General features: G+C 38.2%; 1 protein-coding gene across 1 annotated transcript in view; it reads left to right on the forward strand.

Annotated features, from left to right (window-relative positions):
- SERBP1 (SERPINE1 mRNA binding protein 1) overlaps positions 1-18,820 on the forward strand; it is a 19,551-nt gene extending 731 nt beyond the window's left edge. The window contains exons 2-10 of the mRNA XM_085306345.1: positions 2,744-2,915; positions 3,855-3,992; positions 4,104-4,199; positions 4,819-4,893; positions 7,250-7,427; positions 10,711-10,758; positions 13,429-13,602; positions 14,616-14,654; positions 15,829-18,820. Of these exons, the coding sequence (XP_085162471.1) occupies positions 2,744-2,915; positions 3,855-3,992; positions 4,104-4,199; positions 4,819-4,893; positions 7,250-7,427; positions 10,711-10,758; positions 13,429-13,602; positions 14,616-14,654; positions 15,829-15,885 (977 nt within the window). The 3' untranslated portion in view covers positions 15,886-18,820. The remainder of the gene's footprint in view (positions 1-2,743; positions 2,916-3,854; positions 3,993-4,103; positions 4,200-4,818; positions 4,894-7,249; positions 7,428-10,710; positions 10,759-13,428; positions 13,603-14,615; positions 14,655-15,828) is intronic.

Consider the following 18,820-nt stretch of genomic DNA (forward strand, 5'->3'; position numbering starts at 1 on the left):
TGGGGAAGCGCATGGCGGGCACGGCCGGCGGCGGGGCCGCCTGTGCGGGCGCCGGGCTGCGCCTCCGCTGGGCCCCGCGCGGTCGGCGCGTCCGYGGCCTCCTCGGGGCGGTGGGACACACCTGGCAGCCCCTTCAGCGGGCTCAGGCCTTCCCCCCCAAACCCACTTAAATATCCATATTTACACAATCACAGCGAAGTTTGTGGGACTAATACATGCACTGTAATAATGCGTTTTATTACTTCTCAGCCACGTTTCTTTAAACCCTTAAGACACCTCAGTAGGCTTCCCAGGAAACTGGCTTCCTTTGTAGAGAACATCGCAGAGCAGAAGATGATGAAATAAATAAGGTCTGGGAAAAGTGAGCGAGGCTACAGTTTTACATGAAAACCAGTAGATTTTGTATGTGTATGCAGTTGTATGGCAGGCAGTTGTGCTGCACGTAAGAAAAACTAAGCACACATCTAATTGGACAGATCTCTGTTTAACTTGGAATTCTTGAAATACATGTATGCTGACAGCAATTAATATTTGCATGAAGAAATACCAATTGTAATTTTGACTCTAGATGATCTKTTTAATAATGCTGTCTCTCCAGAAAAGTGCAAATTGCTACGTGAGGCCATGTTAATATTTTTGCTTTTGGTACCGTACATGTTACAAAATGATTCTCCACCAAGTTTTACCCTTTTTAAGAAAGAAAAAACTTTAAATACATCTGTCATTTTGGAAGACCCACGTCAAAATATTCCTTGATAATACCTCGAGATACACAGAGGTCACAAAACTGTTCTACAGTAGTACCCTTTGCTTATGGATCTTTTGTAATTTAAAGTCTGATGCTTGAGGGTTTTCATACRAGGAATGTAGTAACTGTTCTGAGTTGCAGTTTACTAACTTGTTTTACTAAGCAAGTGTCCTTTGGAAATGCTTTAGTTAGTTACAGATTTATGATATTATTCCTCAAAAAAAAAAAAAGGGAACTTAGGCAGTATCTTTGGCCAGTATGACAGATTACTGAGGGTTGTTTTGGTAACACTAGCTATCAGTATGTACATAACAGTTTTCACATTTATTTCCAAGAGCAAATGCTACTTAACTTTGTGAATTACTACAGTAATGAAACAGTCAAACCTTTCATAGCAGTGTGTATGGRGTACTTTAGTAAGAGAACAGTCATTTCCAATTTTGAAAATTTCAATTTTTGTATGGGGCAATATTGCTTAACTTTATAAAGGTAGTTGATGCCATGGTATTAACAGCATTTGTTTACTGTGTGAATGTATTACTTTTACACTGTTGCCTTTGTCTGTAAAGGTACAGAGTATTTTGCTGTGRAATTACCCCTTCAAAGCAATGTGATACTAAGAACAAGAAGTAATTTATATTTCTGGTTAGGCTTCACTAGGAACCATGACTTTCAGTGCATAAAGTGTTGAACTTGAAATTCAGAGAGCTGGATTACTCATTTGTGCTTCTACAGCATACCTCCTGTGTGACATTAGRTGGTTCGCTTTGTGCCTTGTTTACCTCTGAAATGGAGTGATTCTTAGTTTGAGAGTTCTTAAAATCAGCATTAGTGAACTTAAACTCACATGTTTCTTAAGAAAAGTATTACTTAGCAAGATATGTATGTCATGCAAACTTAATGTAAAGTACAGCTTGCAAGGTAAGGAAGACATTGTTCATGTGGGTGTGTTGGCTTGGATGTCATTACAACTGTAACTTTTCTAGCCCCACCCAAATTTGACGTTGCTGTTTAGGCAGGAGCTTATTTATTTAAAAAGATTAAAATTTGGCAGCTTTTAATTTGAAAGAAAACCTGCAGTTTTTGAGGCAGTCTTTGTGGTTTACTTAGTGTTTTTACCTTAACATTGTGGAAAGATAGTAATATAAGGATGGAGTTRCATGTTCATCCAGATCTTTGTAAAGAGCAGTAAATAGGTCTTTTGGAGGGTGCACAGTTTTCTTATTCTTTCAGGATCCTTCAGATGCCTTAGTGAAATGCCATAAGAAGTGACTACTTAAAAACTATTGAAAAGGGAGGGGGAAAACTGTCTAATTCAGGTGAAATTAAAGGAAAAGAGAGAGRGTGTTAGCTGTCTAACTAACAACTCGGTGAGTGTTTTCATTGAGTGTGTGTTGGGTTATGAGGCTTGGAGTGTGGATTAATGCATGTTTTAGGTGCCTGTTGTACTAGGCTCCCTCTTAATTTGGGGCAGTTAACCCCTGTCTGGGTACAGGTGCCCCTTTATAAGAGCACATCCTGCCCTAGCTGGTAACTGCTGGCTGAAAAGTTTCTTGGTAGGGCACAGTAGAATGAAGCAGGGGATTTTCATAGGCACTTAACTTTGTAGTAGGGATGCTGAGCTCATTTTAGTGCACATCCAAATAAAGAGCACATTTTACCTGCAAGAACTTTTGACAGAAAAGATCTCTAGCTTATCTTGATCCTTTCTTTAGACTTGACCCTATTGTTTTAACACAGATTACCCATGAGTTGTATGCTGGTTGTGGGTAAAATATTGTAAGAGTTTACGTTCGAGTCAGACGCGGCAAAAAACACATGAATGGTTAWATGATCTGTACTCTTAAAGTATTAACTCTCAGATTAACTAGTCAGGAGGTGACTAAAATAAAAACTTAAATGCCAACTTACACTTGTCTTTGTTTTTTGATGTTAGCATCAGTATCTTCCTGAGCAGCTCCAAATTCTGTTGATGTGTTTTGCCTAATATTGTAGGGATAAGGCGTATTGGCAGGAGGCCTGATCAGCAGCAGCAGCAACAGCAGCAGCAGCAGCAGGGTGAAGGCAAGCCCATTGAGAGGAGACCAGAGCGACGACCTCCTCGTGAACGCCGATTTGATAAACCTGCTGATGAGAAAGGCGAAGGAGGAGAATTTTCTGTTGATAAGTAAGAATTTTGTCTTGCAGATGYTCTTTGATACTCTTGGAGTGAGTTTGTCCTTTCTTCTGCTACTAAGTTTAAAAAAAAAGAAAAAAAAGCTAATTGAATGAAAATATTGATACCTCAAATTTGTTTTAATCACAAAAACATTTGTAATGCAGAATAGAATACTTCTCTTCCTTGTAGCATGTTTTTGTTTACATATTTCAATCAAGTTTTAGACCAGGAATGATAGGAACATCAGAACCTGTCCCTTGGTTTAACTAAGTGTGACTTAAATCAGCATAACATCCTTCATAGACCCTTACTTTTTTCTAAATCAGAATAGGTCAGGAAAGAAATTCAAGTATAGCTTTTCTCTGTAGGATGAAAGTTGCTAGTTGTTGCAGCTGCTGCTTAAGCACATATAGCTGACTTAAAAGTTTGTCTTTGGAAGTATTTGCACTGTCTTTGCTACAGTGACTTTAAATCTATGGTGAAACCATCAGCTCTACATCTAGGCAAGGCCTAAATTGCCTGAGTATTGCGTGGATTGCAGAAATGGTATTTGGCATGTATTAGTCAACAACTAAAATCTTAGTATAACGGTTAAAATTCTTTTAGAAGTAAGTTGTGTGAATGCAGGTTAAATGGAAACTGGTGTATATCAACTAGTGACATAATACAATACAAACAACGCTAAATTTTGAAAAAAAAAATAGAGGATGCAAACCAATGATAATATTCCTGAAGCATTTATTTCCAGATTCTTAAATGTGGACTCCATTAGGTTTTATAGACTATTTTAACGTAATAATTTGGTAGTGCAACTAGACTCTTGAATAATTACAGTGATTAYGTAACAATAAGTAAACAAAATTCTGAAAAGAGGGAAAATAAAAACCTTAAAAGTCACGCTGTGCATTTTTGGAGGTGAAATGTTCATGTGTGGCTGTCCCATGCTAGACCCATTCTTGACCGACCTATGCGTGGACGTGGCGGACTTGGAAGAGGACGTGGACGCGGACGTGGAATGGGCAGAGGAGATGGGTTTGACTCTCGTGGCAAGCGTGAATTTGACAGACATAGTGGCAGCGATAGATCGTAAGTCTTTGACTTTTTCTGTTTTTTGGCTATTTACAATTAATATACAWTTTAAATTTTGCGTTTGAATTTCTGTATCTGGACACTATAATGTTAACTCAGTTTTGTTAGTTCTGTTTCACATTCACATTTCAGCGGCCTAAAGCATGAGGACAAGCGTGGTGGCAGTGGATCACACAACTGGGGAACCGTCAAAGACGAGCTAACGTTAGTAATCTGTAATTGCTCAGAAAACTATTAGCAAAAYGTTACTAAATCCTTATTTTTATAGTTAACAAAACGAAAGATTTAACTGCCTTCTGGGGTTTTGGTAATTCTTAATACACTATTAAAGAAACCTTTGGCAGCAGAGCATTTAGATTTAACGTAGTATCTTGGTAATGTGGCTTCACTTTTAAAACGAAAATTAGGGGGTAATTTGGAATGAAGGGGATTACGCTGGTTTTGAACAATTCTTCTAGTAAAAGACTTTTASTAAAAGTTAAACAGTTTCTAGTTTTAGCAGTGTTGATCAGGTTAGGCATACCTCCCCCCCTCAAGTATTGCATTGAAAATAATACTTCTGATTCCCAAGTTCATTTTCCTTTCTAGGGGCAGAGGGAGGCTTTCAGAATGGGTATTGGTACATSGTGGGGAAAGCTTAGGAAAGTGGAAATCATAGAGTTCTTAAGAAGGGAAAGCATTACTCTTTACAAAACTATTTCATTAAAAACATTAAAGAACCGTATATTTACTATAGGACTTAGTCATTAACTTCATATGTATTTTWAAAAAGTGATGAACTATTTTTTTAAAAGACAGAACTGCAAACACTTTCTAATTGCAGTGAATTGGATCAGTCGGCTGTAACTGAGGAAACACCGGAAGGAGAAGAACATCCACCTGCTGATTCTGAAAACAAGTGAGTACTAACCCTTTTAAGATGTCCTTTGACTGCTTCAAAGGTAGTACTAACTTTTCTTTAATTTCTGATATTCATTCCTACTTCCATATTACTATGTTCAGGTTTTACCTTTAGTAGATACAGAGTTACCTGCAGTGCTGCTGCAAGACTGTYTGTTTAAACCAGGCCTTTTGCACGTTGGTATCTTGAAGCTATTCATTAGTGTCATGCAAGTTTTTAGGTCACTTTCAGATTCAGCTATCTAATAATTAGGATCTCTGTATTGCAACTGTAAGTACCAAATGCAGAACGAGGCATGCCTGTAACTAGGTTGAACAACCAAGCATAAGGGAGAAACCACGCTTTTGCCAGTAGAAAGAATTTCTTTTGAAAGAAAGCTTGCAGCTTTTCAGAACACCTACATTGTGACTGTGTGACTAGTCTGTAGAGAAGAGTTTGCATCTTTTTCTTTTGTTCTCCAGTTTCTCTATATGCAACCAATCTTCAAAGACATTAACTTGACTGCTTTTAATTCCAGTTAGACACTATTGCAGAAGAAATCAGTGACTCATAGTTGACGAATGAAACTAATTTTAGAATAGCAAGATGAGCAGTAGGGGCACTTAAGGTTGACTGAAAACATAAAGTCTTTATAGTAGTTCTGTACAATAAAAATGAATTTTTGGTGAGGGATGTTCTTTAGGGTGGAATCAAAGGAAAATGGCAAAGAGACAGAATTCTGAAGTACTTACTTGTCTGAATTTTTTGATGTGGAGTTCTGTATTACTTGTTTTCCTCACTAATAACTTTGAGATTAGCTGTAGAGAGGAAAATCATTGAGTAGAGAATAAGAAATGAGTTTAGGTTAAATAAAGACTAAATGCTGTTATTTCTCCAAGGTTTTGGAGAGTCAAGGTTAATGTTATCTTGCAAATGAACTTTTTTTTTTTCCTTTTAAAGGAGCATGAGGGTTTTTAAGAAATTACGACTTGAGTATTGGTCAGAAAATGAAAGGTGGCTAACCTTAAAAATCTGGATATATGAAGCTTGCTCTGTGTTCAGTATTTCTTGGATATTTTTAAGATACAGGTCCTGGTGTTTGACTAGATACTCACCTATCCATGTGCAGCTATGTTAGTTACCTGCAAAATCCTGCAGGCCRTTGTTTGTTTTTTTCATCTTCCTCAAATTTGCAGAAAATGTATGATCTTCTGAGTTTCAAACTCAACACTTTCGTTATCCATCAGTTATGTTTTTAGAGAAATAAAGCACATTTAGAATAATTTTTGAAGTTGGCTACACTGGTGGAGTTGAATATTAATGTTTCAGTAGAACTGTAGGATGCTTCACTATATTAAAATGCACAGATCACCAAGGGGTAATATCTATGCCCTGAGCAACTCTTGCTTTTTTAATGTATAGTTTATCAAAAATGGTTCTGTCCTTCAGAATAAGAAAAACTTGCAATTATGTTTGCAATAATTTTGAGTTTAAAAACCTCTGTATTATCATGCCAAAATTAATGGCCACAAAATGAATACAGCTTCCCTTAAGTTGATGCCTGCATGTTTTCACTGCATCTCTATAATACCAGTTTACTACAATGTCATGACACCCTGTAAATTAGAATTTTACTTGCATAAACTTATTGTGTGGAGATTAGCTAGAGCATTGACTGCCTGCATAGTTTGAACATGATCTATTACAGAACACTGTGATTGTGTATTCAAGTTAAAAATAGCTCTTTAGCAGAAGCTAGGGACAGTCAAGATTTACATTGGAGTGACATARTAATCACTAAGGTGTTTGTAGTTACCTTTTCAAGCTAGCTGAAAGTGAAAGTGTTGCTGGGATATTAATGGTTGTGTTTGATTCAGTAAAGGAGCAAACCATAAAAAGTGTTTAAAACTGTTTCTAAACTAACAAGCTTGAGAATTACAGTAATAACAAGAGCTGTCTCTGCCTTAACTTGAAAATTCAGAGTGGGGAGGGAGGAATCTCAAAAAAAAAAAAAAGAGGGGGGGGCAGGGAGAAAAAGGCCTAGAGAAGTCCATTGCAAAAGGTAGGCTTTCAGATTTCCAGTGAAAATTGTCATTGTGGCGAAGAGACATCATGGGTAAATTTTAAAATTTTACTGTGCAGTGCTCTATTGTTTAAAGGTATCTGGCTGTGTTTTTTGCCACTGTGGCTAAAGATCATGAACTTTCATGTGTGTTTTTTGAGTGGTGGAATTCAGATGACTTTTTACCTCTTAACTGTTCAACTTCTGACAAAATAGTCCTTTACAGTCCAGTGATAAAAACTTTTGAGTTTGCTATATGTAAAGTGTGGTAAGCTCTAAGTCATGATCATAATATCCATGAATTTACTACAGAGAGAATGAGGTTGAAGAAGTTAAGGAGGAAGGTCCTAAAGAAATGACCCTGGATGAATGGAAAGCTATTCAAAGTAAGGATCGTGCAAAAGTTGAATTCAACATCCGTAAACCAAATGAGGGTGCTGATGGGCAATGGAAAAAAGGATTTGTTCTTCACAAGTCAAAGAGTGAGGAGGTAATGTGATTTTCAGTTTTTGCTTGTGTCCAGATTGTATAGGGTTTTTGATACACCAGCACTTCTTTGAATGGAAACTTCATTCTTGGAGAGGCTGAGCTATCACTACATGTTTATAATGCAGGAATAAGATTTCTGTTAATAAAATTGCAGTTACATAGGAGCATAAGTAGCAGCTTTTGCTGTCATTAGTTAGCAGTTGATTTGTCGTCTTAGGTTGGTGTATAGTGATACAATTTAACCAGTAGTGATTAAACTGTGGGATGCTACTGCGCTTTAGCAGGTGACTTCGTAAGGACTTTTTCTGCGTCAATGTTGTAGAGGAAAATATTTTGTTAATACRAAATTTCTTTTTTTAGAGAAATCTTACATTATTGCTTTGTCAGACTCCTATCACACCAGTTGACTCTTATCACATCAGTTCATTGTGCTTGCTAAATGCAGTGTAAGTCAAAGAAAAACATCAGTCATGCCTTAGACTCCATAATACTTAAACAGTGTGTCTTATTTTGTAACATAGATGTCTTTTTGTTCAGTTGTATCACAGCTGAGTGTCTTTTGAAGTTTTTGAGAAAACAGCTGAAATACTGGTATGCTTCAGTAATATTCACAATAATTGCTATAGAATCACTTTAACATTTTAATTTCTTAAACACTTTGGTCATTATAAAATTGAATTACTCTGTTTTTAAAATAGTGAGAGTTGCAAGGAGACAAATTCCTTTCCCATCCAGAGAGAAGGGAAGTGCTGAGAGCTTTTGTCTTCTAATGCACAGCTAGCAAATGGATTAAATTTTAGAAACTGTCAGGAGCTTTTCATTTTTAACACTGATATCTTAAATGGTGCACTGTTAAACAGTGGCCTAAAACTTTGTTTAGCAGATGATTCTAACTTCCTTAGAAGTAAGTAAATGGTATGTGATATGCTGTTTGGTTTGCTAATGGATATATTCTGCATTTCACCTTTATTTTTTTTGATTGGAAACATATAATATAAACGGGATGGCACTATTCATTACTCAAAGAATTTCATTTCTGGTCTCACTGTGCTTGAGCTTGACTTTAAGCCACAGTCATGCTATTTTCATACCTTACTGTGCAAGATAACAGTTCTGTAAACAATTGTGTATCTAAGCTGCTCAGTGTTTGAAGTTTTTATTAAATAACTCTTTCTATGGGTTGCTGTGGAAAAGAGAAATCTTAAATGGTGTTGTATATTCAAATACCAGATTTAAATAGCAGCATTTATTTACTTTACCAATACTTGCTAAAGATCTGCAAGCATGTGAAGAAATCCTGCCACACACACACAGCCCCCATCCTGATCTCACTGAAGTATTTGACATCTTCCCAAAGATCTATTTGGCATTTGGTCCATGAAGAAGGATTGTGGGGTGTTTTTGTTTGTTTGTTTTTTCCTCCTTTTTTAACCTATCTGAATATAGGATACTGGTACTTTTAGGAATTAGAAGCTGGAAAGTTCTGTGCTGTATTTTCCATTCAGAAAATGTACTGGTAATGAACCAAGAAAAAAAAAAGAGAATAATCAAATTACTTTCACAGAAGAACTGACATAATTAGTAGATTGAATACACTTCTGTAATACAACAACTCTTTGAAGAAATGAAGAGTCAGATAACTTCTTAGGTACTAACATTAAAGATAATTTAATCGCACTTCTGTGCCTAAACAGTAAGGAACTATTATCAAGACTGTCTTTAAATCTGGATTCTTTTAGATTATTTTAAATTACTGTGCTGAGCAAATGTCACTGTTTTGCTTGTTTATTGTTCACTGATCCCCTTTCTAGAGAGCAGTGCATTTTGGGGGGCAATTATAAGAGAAATGTTCTCTATAATGCAGGCTTTATAAAAGCTTTTACACCAGCTCTTCTGTGAGCTGATTGGGAAGGTGGAATAATCAGGAGTTAAGATCAAAACCTACAGATTACTTGCCACTCTTATTCCTGTTGTCCTCTTTGATACCCTGAGAGTCATGAAATCAAGGCAATTCTGGTGTGTGGAATAATTCATACCTACACCAAAGGTTTCTGTTACTGGTTATGACCAGAAGGAAGCTGGCAAATGGAAGTGACTTGGTTTATAGGTAAATTCTAGGTTTCAGCCTAAGATCTTCTGTACTGTTAGGGCTAGATAATCACAATGTGTCCTAGTACTTTTTCCTCAGAAATTTGGATTGAAGCATTGTGATGGCCATCCTCATTCCTATAGACATTTTTCTTGAATTATTAAGAGAATGCCTTAGGAATCTGTGGGAAAAGAGGGTAGGTGAGGATCTAGTGCTGTTCATCTGCCTTAGTCTTGTGAAAGAACTGTCCTCCTCTGCTGCTTGTTTTCTTAACTGTTTTAGGAGTAAAATGCTTGACTATATCTTAGGTCTTGTCTTCTTTTTCACTTTTGCTATACAATTACTGGAAAGTGACGTCTTTTTTATAAAGCAGCTCCTAATACTGTCTTAGATTCTTCCTGGCTTAATATAAAATCCACTATGTCTTGGCAGCCCTAGTCTAACGAGACTTTCCAGGAGATTGGATTATGTCATAAAATAGTGTCTCTTTTTCCTCCTCTCTGCAGCTGTAGTTGAGTAATCTGAGTATTTTAAGTTCTGCTGATATAGCTGAGCAAAAAGAAGAGATCTTAAAAATTGTTTAAATGTTTTTTGGTGCAAGTCTCCTGGAAAGAGACATATTAGTAAACTAGTTTCTACTTCATGTATCTGGTGCACTRTGCCTCCTTCCTGTGCCTTCAGACTTTCTTGCTTGTCTAATCACTTCCTTAGAGAGGAGGTTACAATGGAGGGCTGAGAAATGCATTCTGGAAAATAGTTCATCTTTTAAAAATTTGGAGCTGCAACTCTTGAATKTAGGCTGTGAAGAAACTTTCTCCTGAACAGTAATTATCAAAAACCATCTGTATCTGTCTAATCTCAGTCTGTGCCTGGCATAGTGAGATGCCAGAGATGGCACTCCATGCTTGGGCTCTAGTGGAATTAGCAGCAGCTTATGTTAAACTTCATTAGTTGATCCAGGATTTCTCTTGTCTCCAAACCTGTGGTATAGTCCATTCTCTTTTCTTTCTGGATGCTTGCACAACTGTTGATCTCATTCTTCTGCTACTCCATGTGCTTAGTGACATCTGTATCCAGCAAGTTCACGTGACCTTATTACCTGTTGTTTCTGTATGTAGTTGAGTCTCATTTCTTCCTTTTGTTTTCTCCCTTTGTTCCTTTTGTCACTTTGGCGTGGACACGCAACTTTCATCAGACAAAGGCGATGACAGAAATGCAGGGGAGTCTGCTGGAATCAAATGAGGTACTGATCCTTTATATCTAACTGGTGATATCTTTGTTTTGATGTGATCTCCTTCTGAAATCAAGATCTTGATACTAAGAAGTCACAAAAAATCCCAGAGAATTTAAGTAGATACAATATGGAGCTCTTCTGTCCATGCCTGTTGTCTAACTCTGCACCATACAGGATCTTTCATAATTAGTACCCTTGCTCCTAATTTAACTGAATTGAAACCTGCTCATCATAAATGCTTCGATCGTGAGTCTTCTCCCCTCTACCATCCCCCATCTCACTGTCTCTTCTGGCCCCCTTCGTAGAATCATAGAATCAGTAAGGTTGGAAGGGACCTCTGGAGGTCTGGATCATGTAGTCCAACCTCCCTGCTCAGCAGGGTCACGTGGTTTGTTCTTAAAATTTTGACAGCCTTCCCCAAGACCCATAACCACAGCAGTGCCTGCAAGAGGTTGTCAGGTGTTAGGACAGAGTACTGTTGAGAGTTACTAATACACACAAATTAAAAAAAAAAGCTGTTGAAGATGATGCAGATCAAGCGATTTGATGTGGCAATGATTATATATTACCACCTAACTAAAGGAACAGAATAAGTGCTGAATCTTTTATTACTGTTTTAAACTAGTTTAAATTAGTTTGGGCAAGGAGATTATCTTTGTATGTACAGATTTTGGTATATCTTTAGATTTGTGATTAAGCAATGTTAYATTGTAAAAACAGAATGATTTTTTTAATACTGTAGATTCTCTTCTTTCTTCCTATGCAGCAGCAATAAYGTAGAGAAGAAAATGCACAGTGTTACTGTACAAAGCCATTGCTAGTGCCACTTGGAAAAAATACAGTGTAACTGCTAGCAAGTTGAAAATACCATCTCAGTACCAAGGGAATGATTAGAACAGCAGATAAATGCTAGGTAGTATAACAGGAATCAAAGTCATAACAAAAGACACTGTTTACTGTTAAAATTGTTGGTGTACTTGCATTTGAATACTGTCTGCAGTTCTGCCTGTAGCRTTATATTCTGATTTTCTTCTTAAAACTAACTGCTTAGGCTAACTTTTGAAGCTTAGAAAGATCTCTAAGGGAAGGTAGTATAATTCAGATCTATAAAATCGGGGATGGGATGGAAACCAATTCCTATTACGTGAGCTATATTCCAGTGAAATACGTTTGAAATAAAGCAGCATGGAGTGCTGTTTTTCACTGTGCCAAGTTAAGTTGCAGTGCTTTCCATGGCAGGATGTTGTGGAGGCCAAACACAGCTGGGCACAGAGCGGGAGTAGGTTGGTGGTGAAGACTCTGTATGGCTCTGTGCGTTACGGTGCGTATAACTGACCTGAGGAATCCCTGAAGGCAGTTTTCAGCCTTTTGACTGCAGATCTCTGTGGATCCATTGGGTACCTTTAAAGGATCCACAAAAAGTAGTTAAAGGGTATAACTGGTATAATTACACAATATGTTGCCTTTAAAAGTCAGTATATTGTGTAATTAGACTACAAGAAAAGTAAGTTAAAGCCAGTAAAGTAAGCTTGGAAAGCTTGCTTTCAGCACCTGTTTAGGAACARATGAAGAAATTGAAATTTGATGTGCAGGAAAACGATTGCATGTTGTGTCGTTCCAGCCTCCGCAACATCAATGCTTGGCCTTGTAAAGCAGAGTTTGGGACTAGGTGAGCCCTGGATCGAGTCCGGTACAGTCGGGTTTGCATTTTGTGTATTGTCACAGGGGGTGTCAAAAAGTGGACCTGTAGGGAAAAATAGTTAGGTGTGCGAAGTGAAAAATAATTTAAAAGGACTTCATTCTTTGTGTTCAATGCGTAGTAATTTGAAATACTTGATTCTGTGCTGAGTACTGTTTATAGTGTTGGGTGCAGCTTCTCAGTGCACGCTGCGCTCTGAGGCGCGCGTTTCTCACCCGAATGCACTGGGATTGAACTAGTTGTAAGAGAATGGTTTCATCATGGCAAAGAGGGTGGTGATCAGATGAGTGTCAGGGTAATTCATGACTGGAGGCTAGTTCTCTATTTGAGCRTTAGTGTGTTAGTTACCTCAGTTACACTGCTTGAAGTGTCTTTTGTTTATGTCTTGTTCGTGATCTGTTATGGCTAATATAATCTAATAATGGATTCTTACTTTCTGCCTTGTTTTAAATATTATACAAGACTAAACAAATGAGGAAATGTAAAATAGTCATTGAACGAGATAAAGGTTGGCTACTTGGTACATGTTTATTAAATAAAAAGAAATGAATTTATAGAACAGGAAGATTTTTAGGGTAGAAAGTGGGAAGAGAAAACCAAAAAYGAAGTTCTGTATTGGCTTGAATTGAGTCAGTTTGGTCTGAAATTAACCTAAACCCTTGTCTCTAAAGGAACTCCCAGACTTTTGTGAGTTACCTTGGAAATGCAAAATAAGTTCATTAGCTTGTGTGCTTAAATTTAAGTCATTCTAGTGAGTATTTGTTTACTTCTATGTAATTAGTGTGTTTTTTCCATCTTTAGTGATGGCATAATTTGATTCGTGAAGATTGCTGCTCTGATGTTTGTCTCGAAACTGTTGTACATAGGGGTGTGTTTGGAGGTGAACACGCAGGCCGTGCTGATGAGAATGGAACTACAGGTTGTAACTCTTTTTTAGTGAATGGTGATTTTTACCGCTCATGAAAAATCATTAATTTTAGGCTCATGCTGAAGACTCGGTAATGGATCATCACTTCCGTAAACCAGCAAACGATATCACATCCCAGCTGGAGATCAACTTCGGAGACCTCGGCCGCCCCGGACGTGGCGGCAGAGGGGGTCGGGGTGGCCGAGGACGCGGTGGCAGGGCCAGCCGCGGAAGCAGAACTGACAAGGTAAACAGCTGTAGCTTTCCTCTGCTAAAGACTTTAGTTGTAGTTGTTATAGAGGCTGCTTTTTGTCTTTCATATGGTCTTAGGTGTCTTCCTTATTTCTGGGGGCAATACTCAGAATACAAACACTGCGTTTTAAAACCAAATGAAATGCTTATTCTTACAAGTTCAAACCAGTTTGCGGTTAGGACAAAAGAATAAGTATTTCAGTGGTGTTTATTACTCGCAAAGGGGAGGGTGAGGAATGAGGTGGATTAAAGAAACAGTGTCCATCTTTGGTCATTGCATTTAAGTCCTGAAAACGTCTCTCTGCTCTGGACAAATCCAATGTCGGACATGTCTGTGCCTTGAGCAGAACCGCAAGTGCCGGAGCAGCAGTTTTCCTATAGTTGGCATATCTATTTTGTGACCCGTATGTTGGAGATCACTTGTTTTATGACTACATCGTGTATCTTGAATTTGAGGAATTCATGGCTTTCATGTGGAAATAGGACTCTCTCTTTTTTTTTCCTAGTCTGCAGTAATCTTTTTCTTCCTCTAGTCCTAAGGCCATAAGGAAGCATTTAGGAAAAGTCCTGCTCTGGGGTGGGGGGGAATGTGTAAAGCTGAAATAACATAGTATATCTGCACTTAGGATTTGATTTTTAGTATGGATTATTTATTCAGCTTAAATGTGTCTATTCAAATTGTTTCTTACTTGAAAATGAGTTCAGTTTATGTGCTCTGACTTTCTTCCTGTAGGCCAGATTTTTTTGCTCATTTACATCTCTTGCGGGACAYTGACTTTATTTTCTCCTTGTACGGGATTGTCTTAAGTTTTAGACTTTGTTGGAAAGTTCTTAGCATAAATTTATCAAAACATAAAATTACAAGGAATTGCAACTAGAATGGTGGTGGGTTTTGCCCTGAATTCTTCCACTAGTGTGGCATCTTGCTTCAAGAGTGCCATCATAAAGCAGTTAAATACTTTGAGATCTGTAGCTGATTTTTTGTTGACTTTGTTTATTTCCTTCCAGTTGGTTAAGGAGTTTGACGTGATCCACACACCCAACCAGGTTGGTGATCTCTGCTAGCACTTACGTTACCTGTGAGCGGGGCCACCCTGTCGTAGGGACTGCCACTCCCCRCCCGCAGTGGATCGGCTCTTTTGGCTTTCCTTTTGCTTGTATTGGAGAGGACAACTGGAGATACTGAGACTGTTGGCATAAGACCCTGCTCTTTTAATTCCAGTTTGTGGGCTGGGTCATGCTTCAGTTTCTCAGTCTTGCCTTTAGATGTTGATAAAACTTTCATTGGAGTGGTATAAATCTCTTGATAAGTGCAGATGTTTACAGGAACTTCAACTTCCCTGACTCTTCTGCTCTTCTTCCCTCCCACATCCTTCATGCACAGAGTGAAGGTTATGCTAAAATATTTTTGTTCTGCATTTTGTCACTGAACTGGTATTCAGGTGCAGTATGGAGCCTTCTTAAAAGCTGTGTTAGGGAAGCACCAAGTAGATTTTTGMTTAATATGTGTGAACTTGTGGAGGTCAGTAGGCACAAAAAATTCTCCTTTTGCAATTCACAAACTAGTCATTAAGTTTCACTCATTTAACTTTTTATTAACATTTCCTCTGAAGAGACCTTTTTGTAACACAGCAGTAATGTCCCTTGGTAAGAAGTGATGGTTATGCCCTACTGGGATAGCATCAGGCATGCACAGCGGGCTTTGTAAGTACAGAAAAAGCACATACTTCTAAAAGACTTTCAGTAGTATAGAAGACTTTCTAGTCCTAGGAATAAAATTTCCTGCTGCTGTTTATTATAGAGAAAAGTTGCAGTTTTGCTAATCTTTGTCCAGTGCTGGACAGCTCACCTCCACTATATGGTGTGCCACTTCAAGACCCAGGGTAGATGCTATTCTTCAGTAAGGTCCAGGTTAAAGGAGGTAGCACAAAAAAAAAAAAGTCAGACCCTACGCCCAGCCCTCCGGGGTGGAGGGGGTGGCTGTGCCTCCAGCAGCTCCTGCCCCGCACCGAGGCGATGTGGTTCGTCTCCGGTGGCCCCGGCCTCAGCGTGGCCTTGCCGTTGCGCTCAGCCGAGCAGCTGTGTGTTCCACCGCCCCAGCTCAGGTCTGTGCTCAGCGCTTACGTTTGTCTGGTCAATAGAAATAGGTCAGTATGTGTGAAGAGTTAGAGTAGGGCTTGATGCCTCTGAAGCTAATAACTTTCTGGTATTTCTCTTTCAGTCAAATGCTTCTGCTCCTGATGTAGATGACCCAGAGGCTTTCCCAGCTCTGTCCTAAACTGGATGTCATAAGCCAACCCTGCCCTCACTGGGCCTTCCTCTCCGAGGCTTGCATGCTTAAGGATCCTAAACAACTAAGAAATTTAAAAAAGGAGACTGTCATTCATACCATTCACACCTACAGACTGAATTTTATCTGTTTTGAAAATGAACTTCTCTCGCTACACAGAAGCAACAATATGGTAGTCAGTTTTGTATTTAGAAATGTAATGGTAGCAGGGATGTTTTCATAATTTTTTCAGAGATTATGCATTCTTCATGGATACTTTTTTGTATTGCTGCTTGAAAATATGCGTTTCCAAACTTGAAATATAGGTGTGAACAGTGTGTACCAGTTAAAAGCTTTCACTTCATTTGTGTTTTTAATTCAGGATTTTAGACATTTTCCCCAAACAACAAACTGGTTTTTAATTATTGCACACTATTTCTGTTTCCGTAATACCTATTTAGGAGATTTTTATCAGCCCATGGTCTTTTGGAATATGTAAAATTTAATTTGGCAAACTGTTAGTACTGTGTGGAATACTAACTCCTGGAAGTACTTTAGTTTTAATACTTCATTTGAAACTTGGAAAAACAGTCATTTTTCATCTATGTTCGGTAGTTTGTTTACACAAAATCTTTATACAAAATTGATACCAAATACTTGAAAAAATATTCAAAGCACATTGGTTTATAGCTAAATACCTGTGTATTGATCCAGCAGTGATGTATGGATAATTGGTCTAAACCTTTTTTTAAAAAAATTGTGTTACACCTTTCACTCACCCTTTTTACCTTTGTTCCCTTCTCACTACAACAAAACTAGATGCTTTGTTGGCAAAAAAGAAAAGTTTTTAAAATTACCTCTATTTTTCCTTTGAGAGGGAACTCCAACCCTATAGATTGGAGTAAATTTTCCTGTTGTATGGAACTGGGAGGTGGTGGGAAAGGTGGTAGCTGTTGCTCAGTTATCTTTTTGGATGGTGGCTGGGATGTGGGRTTCCATGGTGCAGTCTGTTTGCACAAAATACATCAACATCTGATGTATTTACGAATCTGCTCTGATAGTGGCAGTTCTGAAGGGGCTCTGTCTAGGTCTGGAAGGAGGAGGTTTTGGTTTGCTGTTTCAAACAGGGACATTTGCAATCTTTATGGGATACAAAAAAAAAAAAGTACAACAGAAAACCCCAGTACTTACTTTCTGGTCTAAATTTTGTTCTGGATTTTGGCAACATTTGGGTTCTGACTGCTAGCTGACAAATGAATGTTTTTCAGAGAGTGATTGTAAGGAACTCTTTATACMCCTATAGAAATTTGTCATAGGTTTAATTTAACCCCTGTGAACAGGAACATTACCACTTCAGTACACAAAAGGAGTTGAGAGAATGACTAATAAAGAGGGTTTCTTAGAGTTTTTATCTGCAGCATTTGTTAGGAGACTAGAAACAGGATTCTCATTTTATTTAATGTTTTACACTTTGAACAGCTTATAACATATTTGTAGTTTCTTAACTAGGTAGATAGAAAACAAATGGTAACGCCCTATTTTTTTAAAAGCTGTACAGGACAGGCAAAAAGTATTGGAGACCTTTGAATATGAAATATCAGACTCCTTAACTGTGGTGTTTAGCTGGCTTGCTTTATCTGAACTATTTTCTACAAAATTTCTGTTGTAAACCACTGTTAATATCATTGGATTAGACTTAGTGCACTCACCTATCAGTTTGAAAGTACTAGGCTGTGAGAAGGAGGCAAGTTTTCACACAGTGGATGGCAATATTTCTTGGTTCAGTTCTCCTGACTCTTACGCAGGTGCTTGGTGTTGGGGGGTTCAGTTCCCAGCACTGAGTTGTTTTTTTTCCCTCTCCCTTTGCGACTTGCACATTCCACRTGGTAGAATGTGTTGCAGTTTCAAYGGTAGGGACAGCTTGGATAATATAACTAACAAATGCTTTGATATYGAGAAACATGCGTATGGAAAAGCTTTCTCTGTAATATAAACCTTCCCCCCTTACTCAAACTGTATATTTGCTGTTTCAGTTGTCACTCAGCCTTTTTTTTTCCAGATTATTTCTGGGCCAGCCAGTCACCTGGGGCCCTGCCAGCCTGACTTGGTCAGCAGCTTTCCCTTCTCTTGCTTTAGATTATAGAGCAACTTCCTGAATGGCATGTCACATAAAATTTGCAAGATAGCTTGTACTTACGATTGGTCTGTCTGCTGTTCCGATAGATGTAAATTTGCCTCTTTCAGTCCATTTGTGTCAAGAACTAAAACTGTGAACATATATCTTTAATATTGGTGGGTGTTAACTGAAATAAAGGTTTATTTTCATGCTCTTTTAAAAATGTCATGAAAACATGTGGACATGACTCCACTAGGTGAATAGTATCTCATCTAGGTTCTGCCCCAAGTGGTGATGGTGCCCAGGCATTTCCATTACCAGCAACGGACTTTGCTTTGGGGAAATGTCTCCCTCTGCTGAGTAGCTCCAGTATTTCCTGTTAATGAGCTTGCTCTTTAGTAACATCTTCTGTCCTCTTGCTTTGCTATTTGTGCTGTCGCGCCAAATCCGGAGGACTAGACCCTTTAAAATCTGAACAAGTCTAAAAAGATGGTGAGAGCAGAGAAAATTGGAGAGAAATGGAGAGAAGCACTTAATGCAAATTGGCTTGTGAATGTAATGATTGCAGCGTTTGAGCATGAAAGTTCATCTTGCAGACTGAATGCCACATACTGGGAGAAAACAAGACTGATGATAAATGYAAGTGTTGCCCTTGTGGGGAAGGACATGAACTCTTCTGAGGAAAATTAAACGTCGGAAGTCGGTGTGAATATATGGTGTTTGCAGTTTCAGAGTTGAGACCACTCTTAACTGTAATGACTTTGCCCATTGAGATTCGTTTGCATAGCCACGCCTCTTGTTTTAATAAACGCAGGACATATGCCTAAA

Source organism: Rhea americana, unplaced genomic scaffold (assembly GCF_003343005.1).
Source record: "Rhea americana isolate MKP2758 unplaced genomic scaffold, rheAme1 scaffold_239, whole genome shotgun sequence".
NCBI classification, from domain to species: domain Eukaryota; kingdom Metazoa; phylum Chordata; class Aves; order Rheiformes; family Rheidae; genus Rhea; species Rhea americana.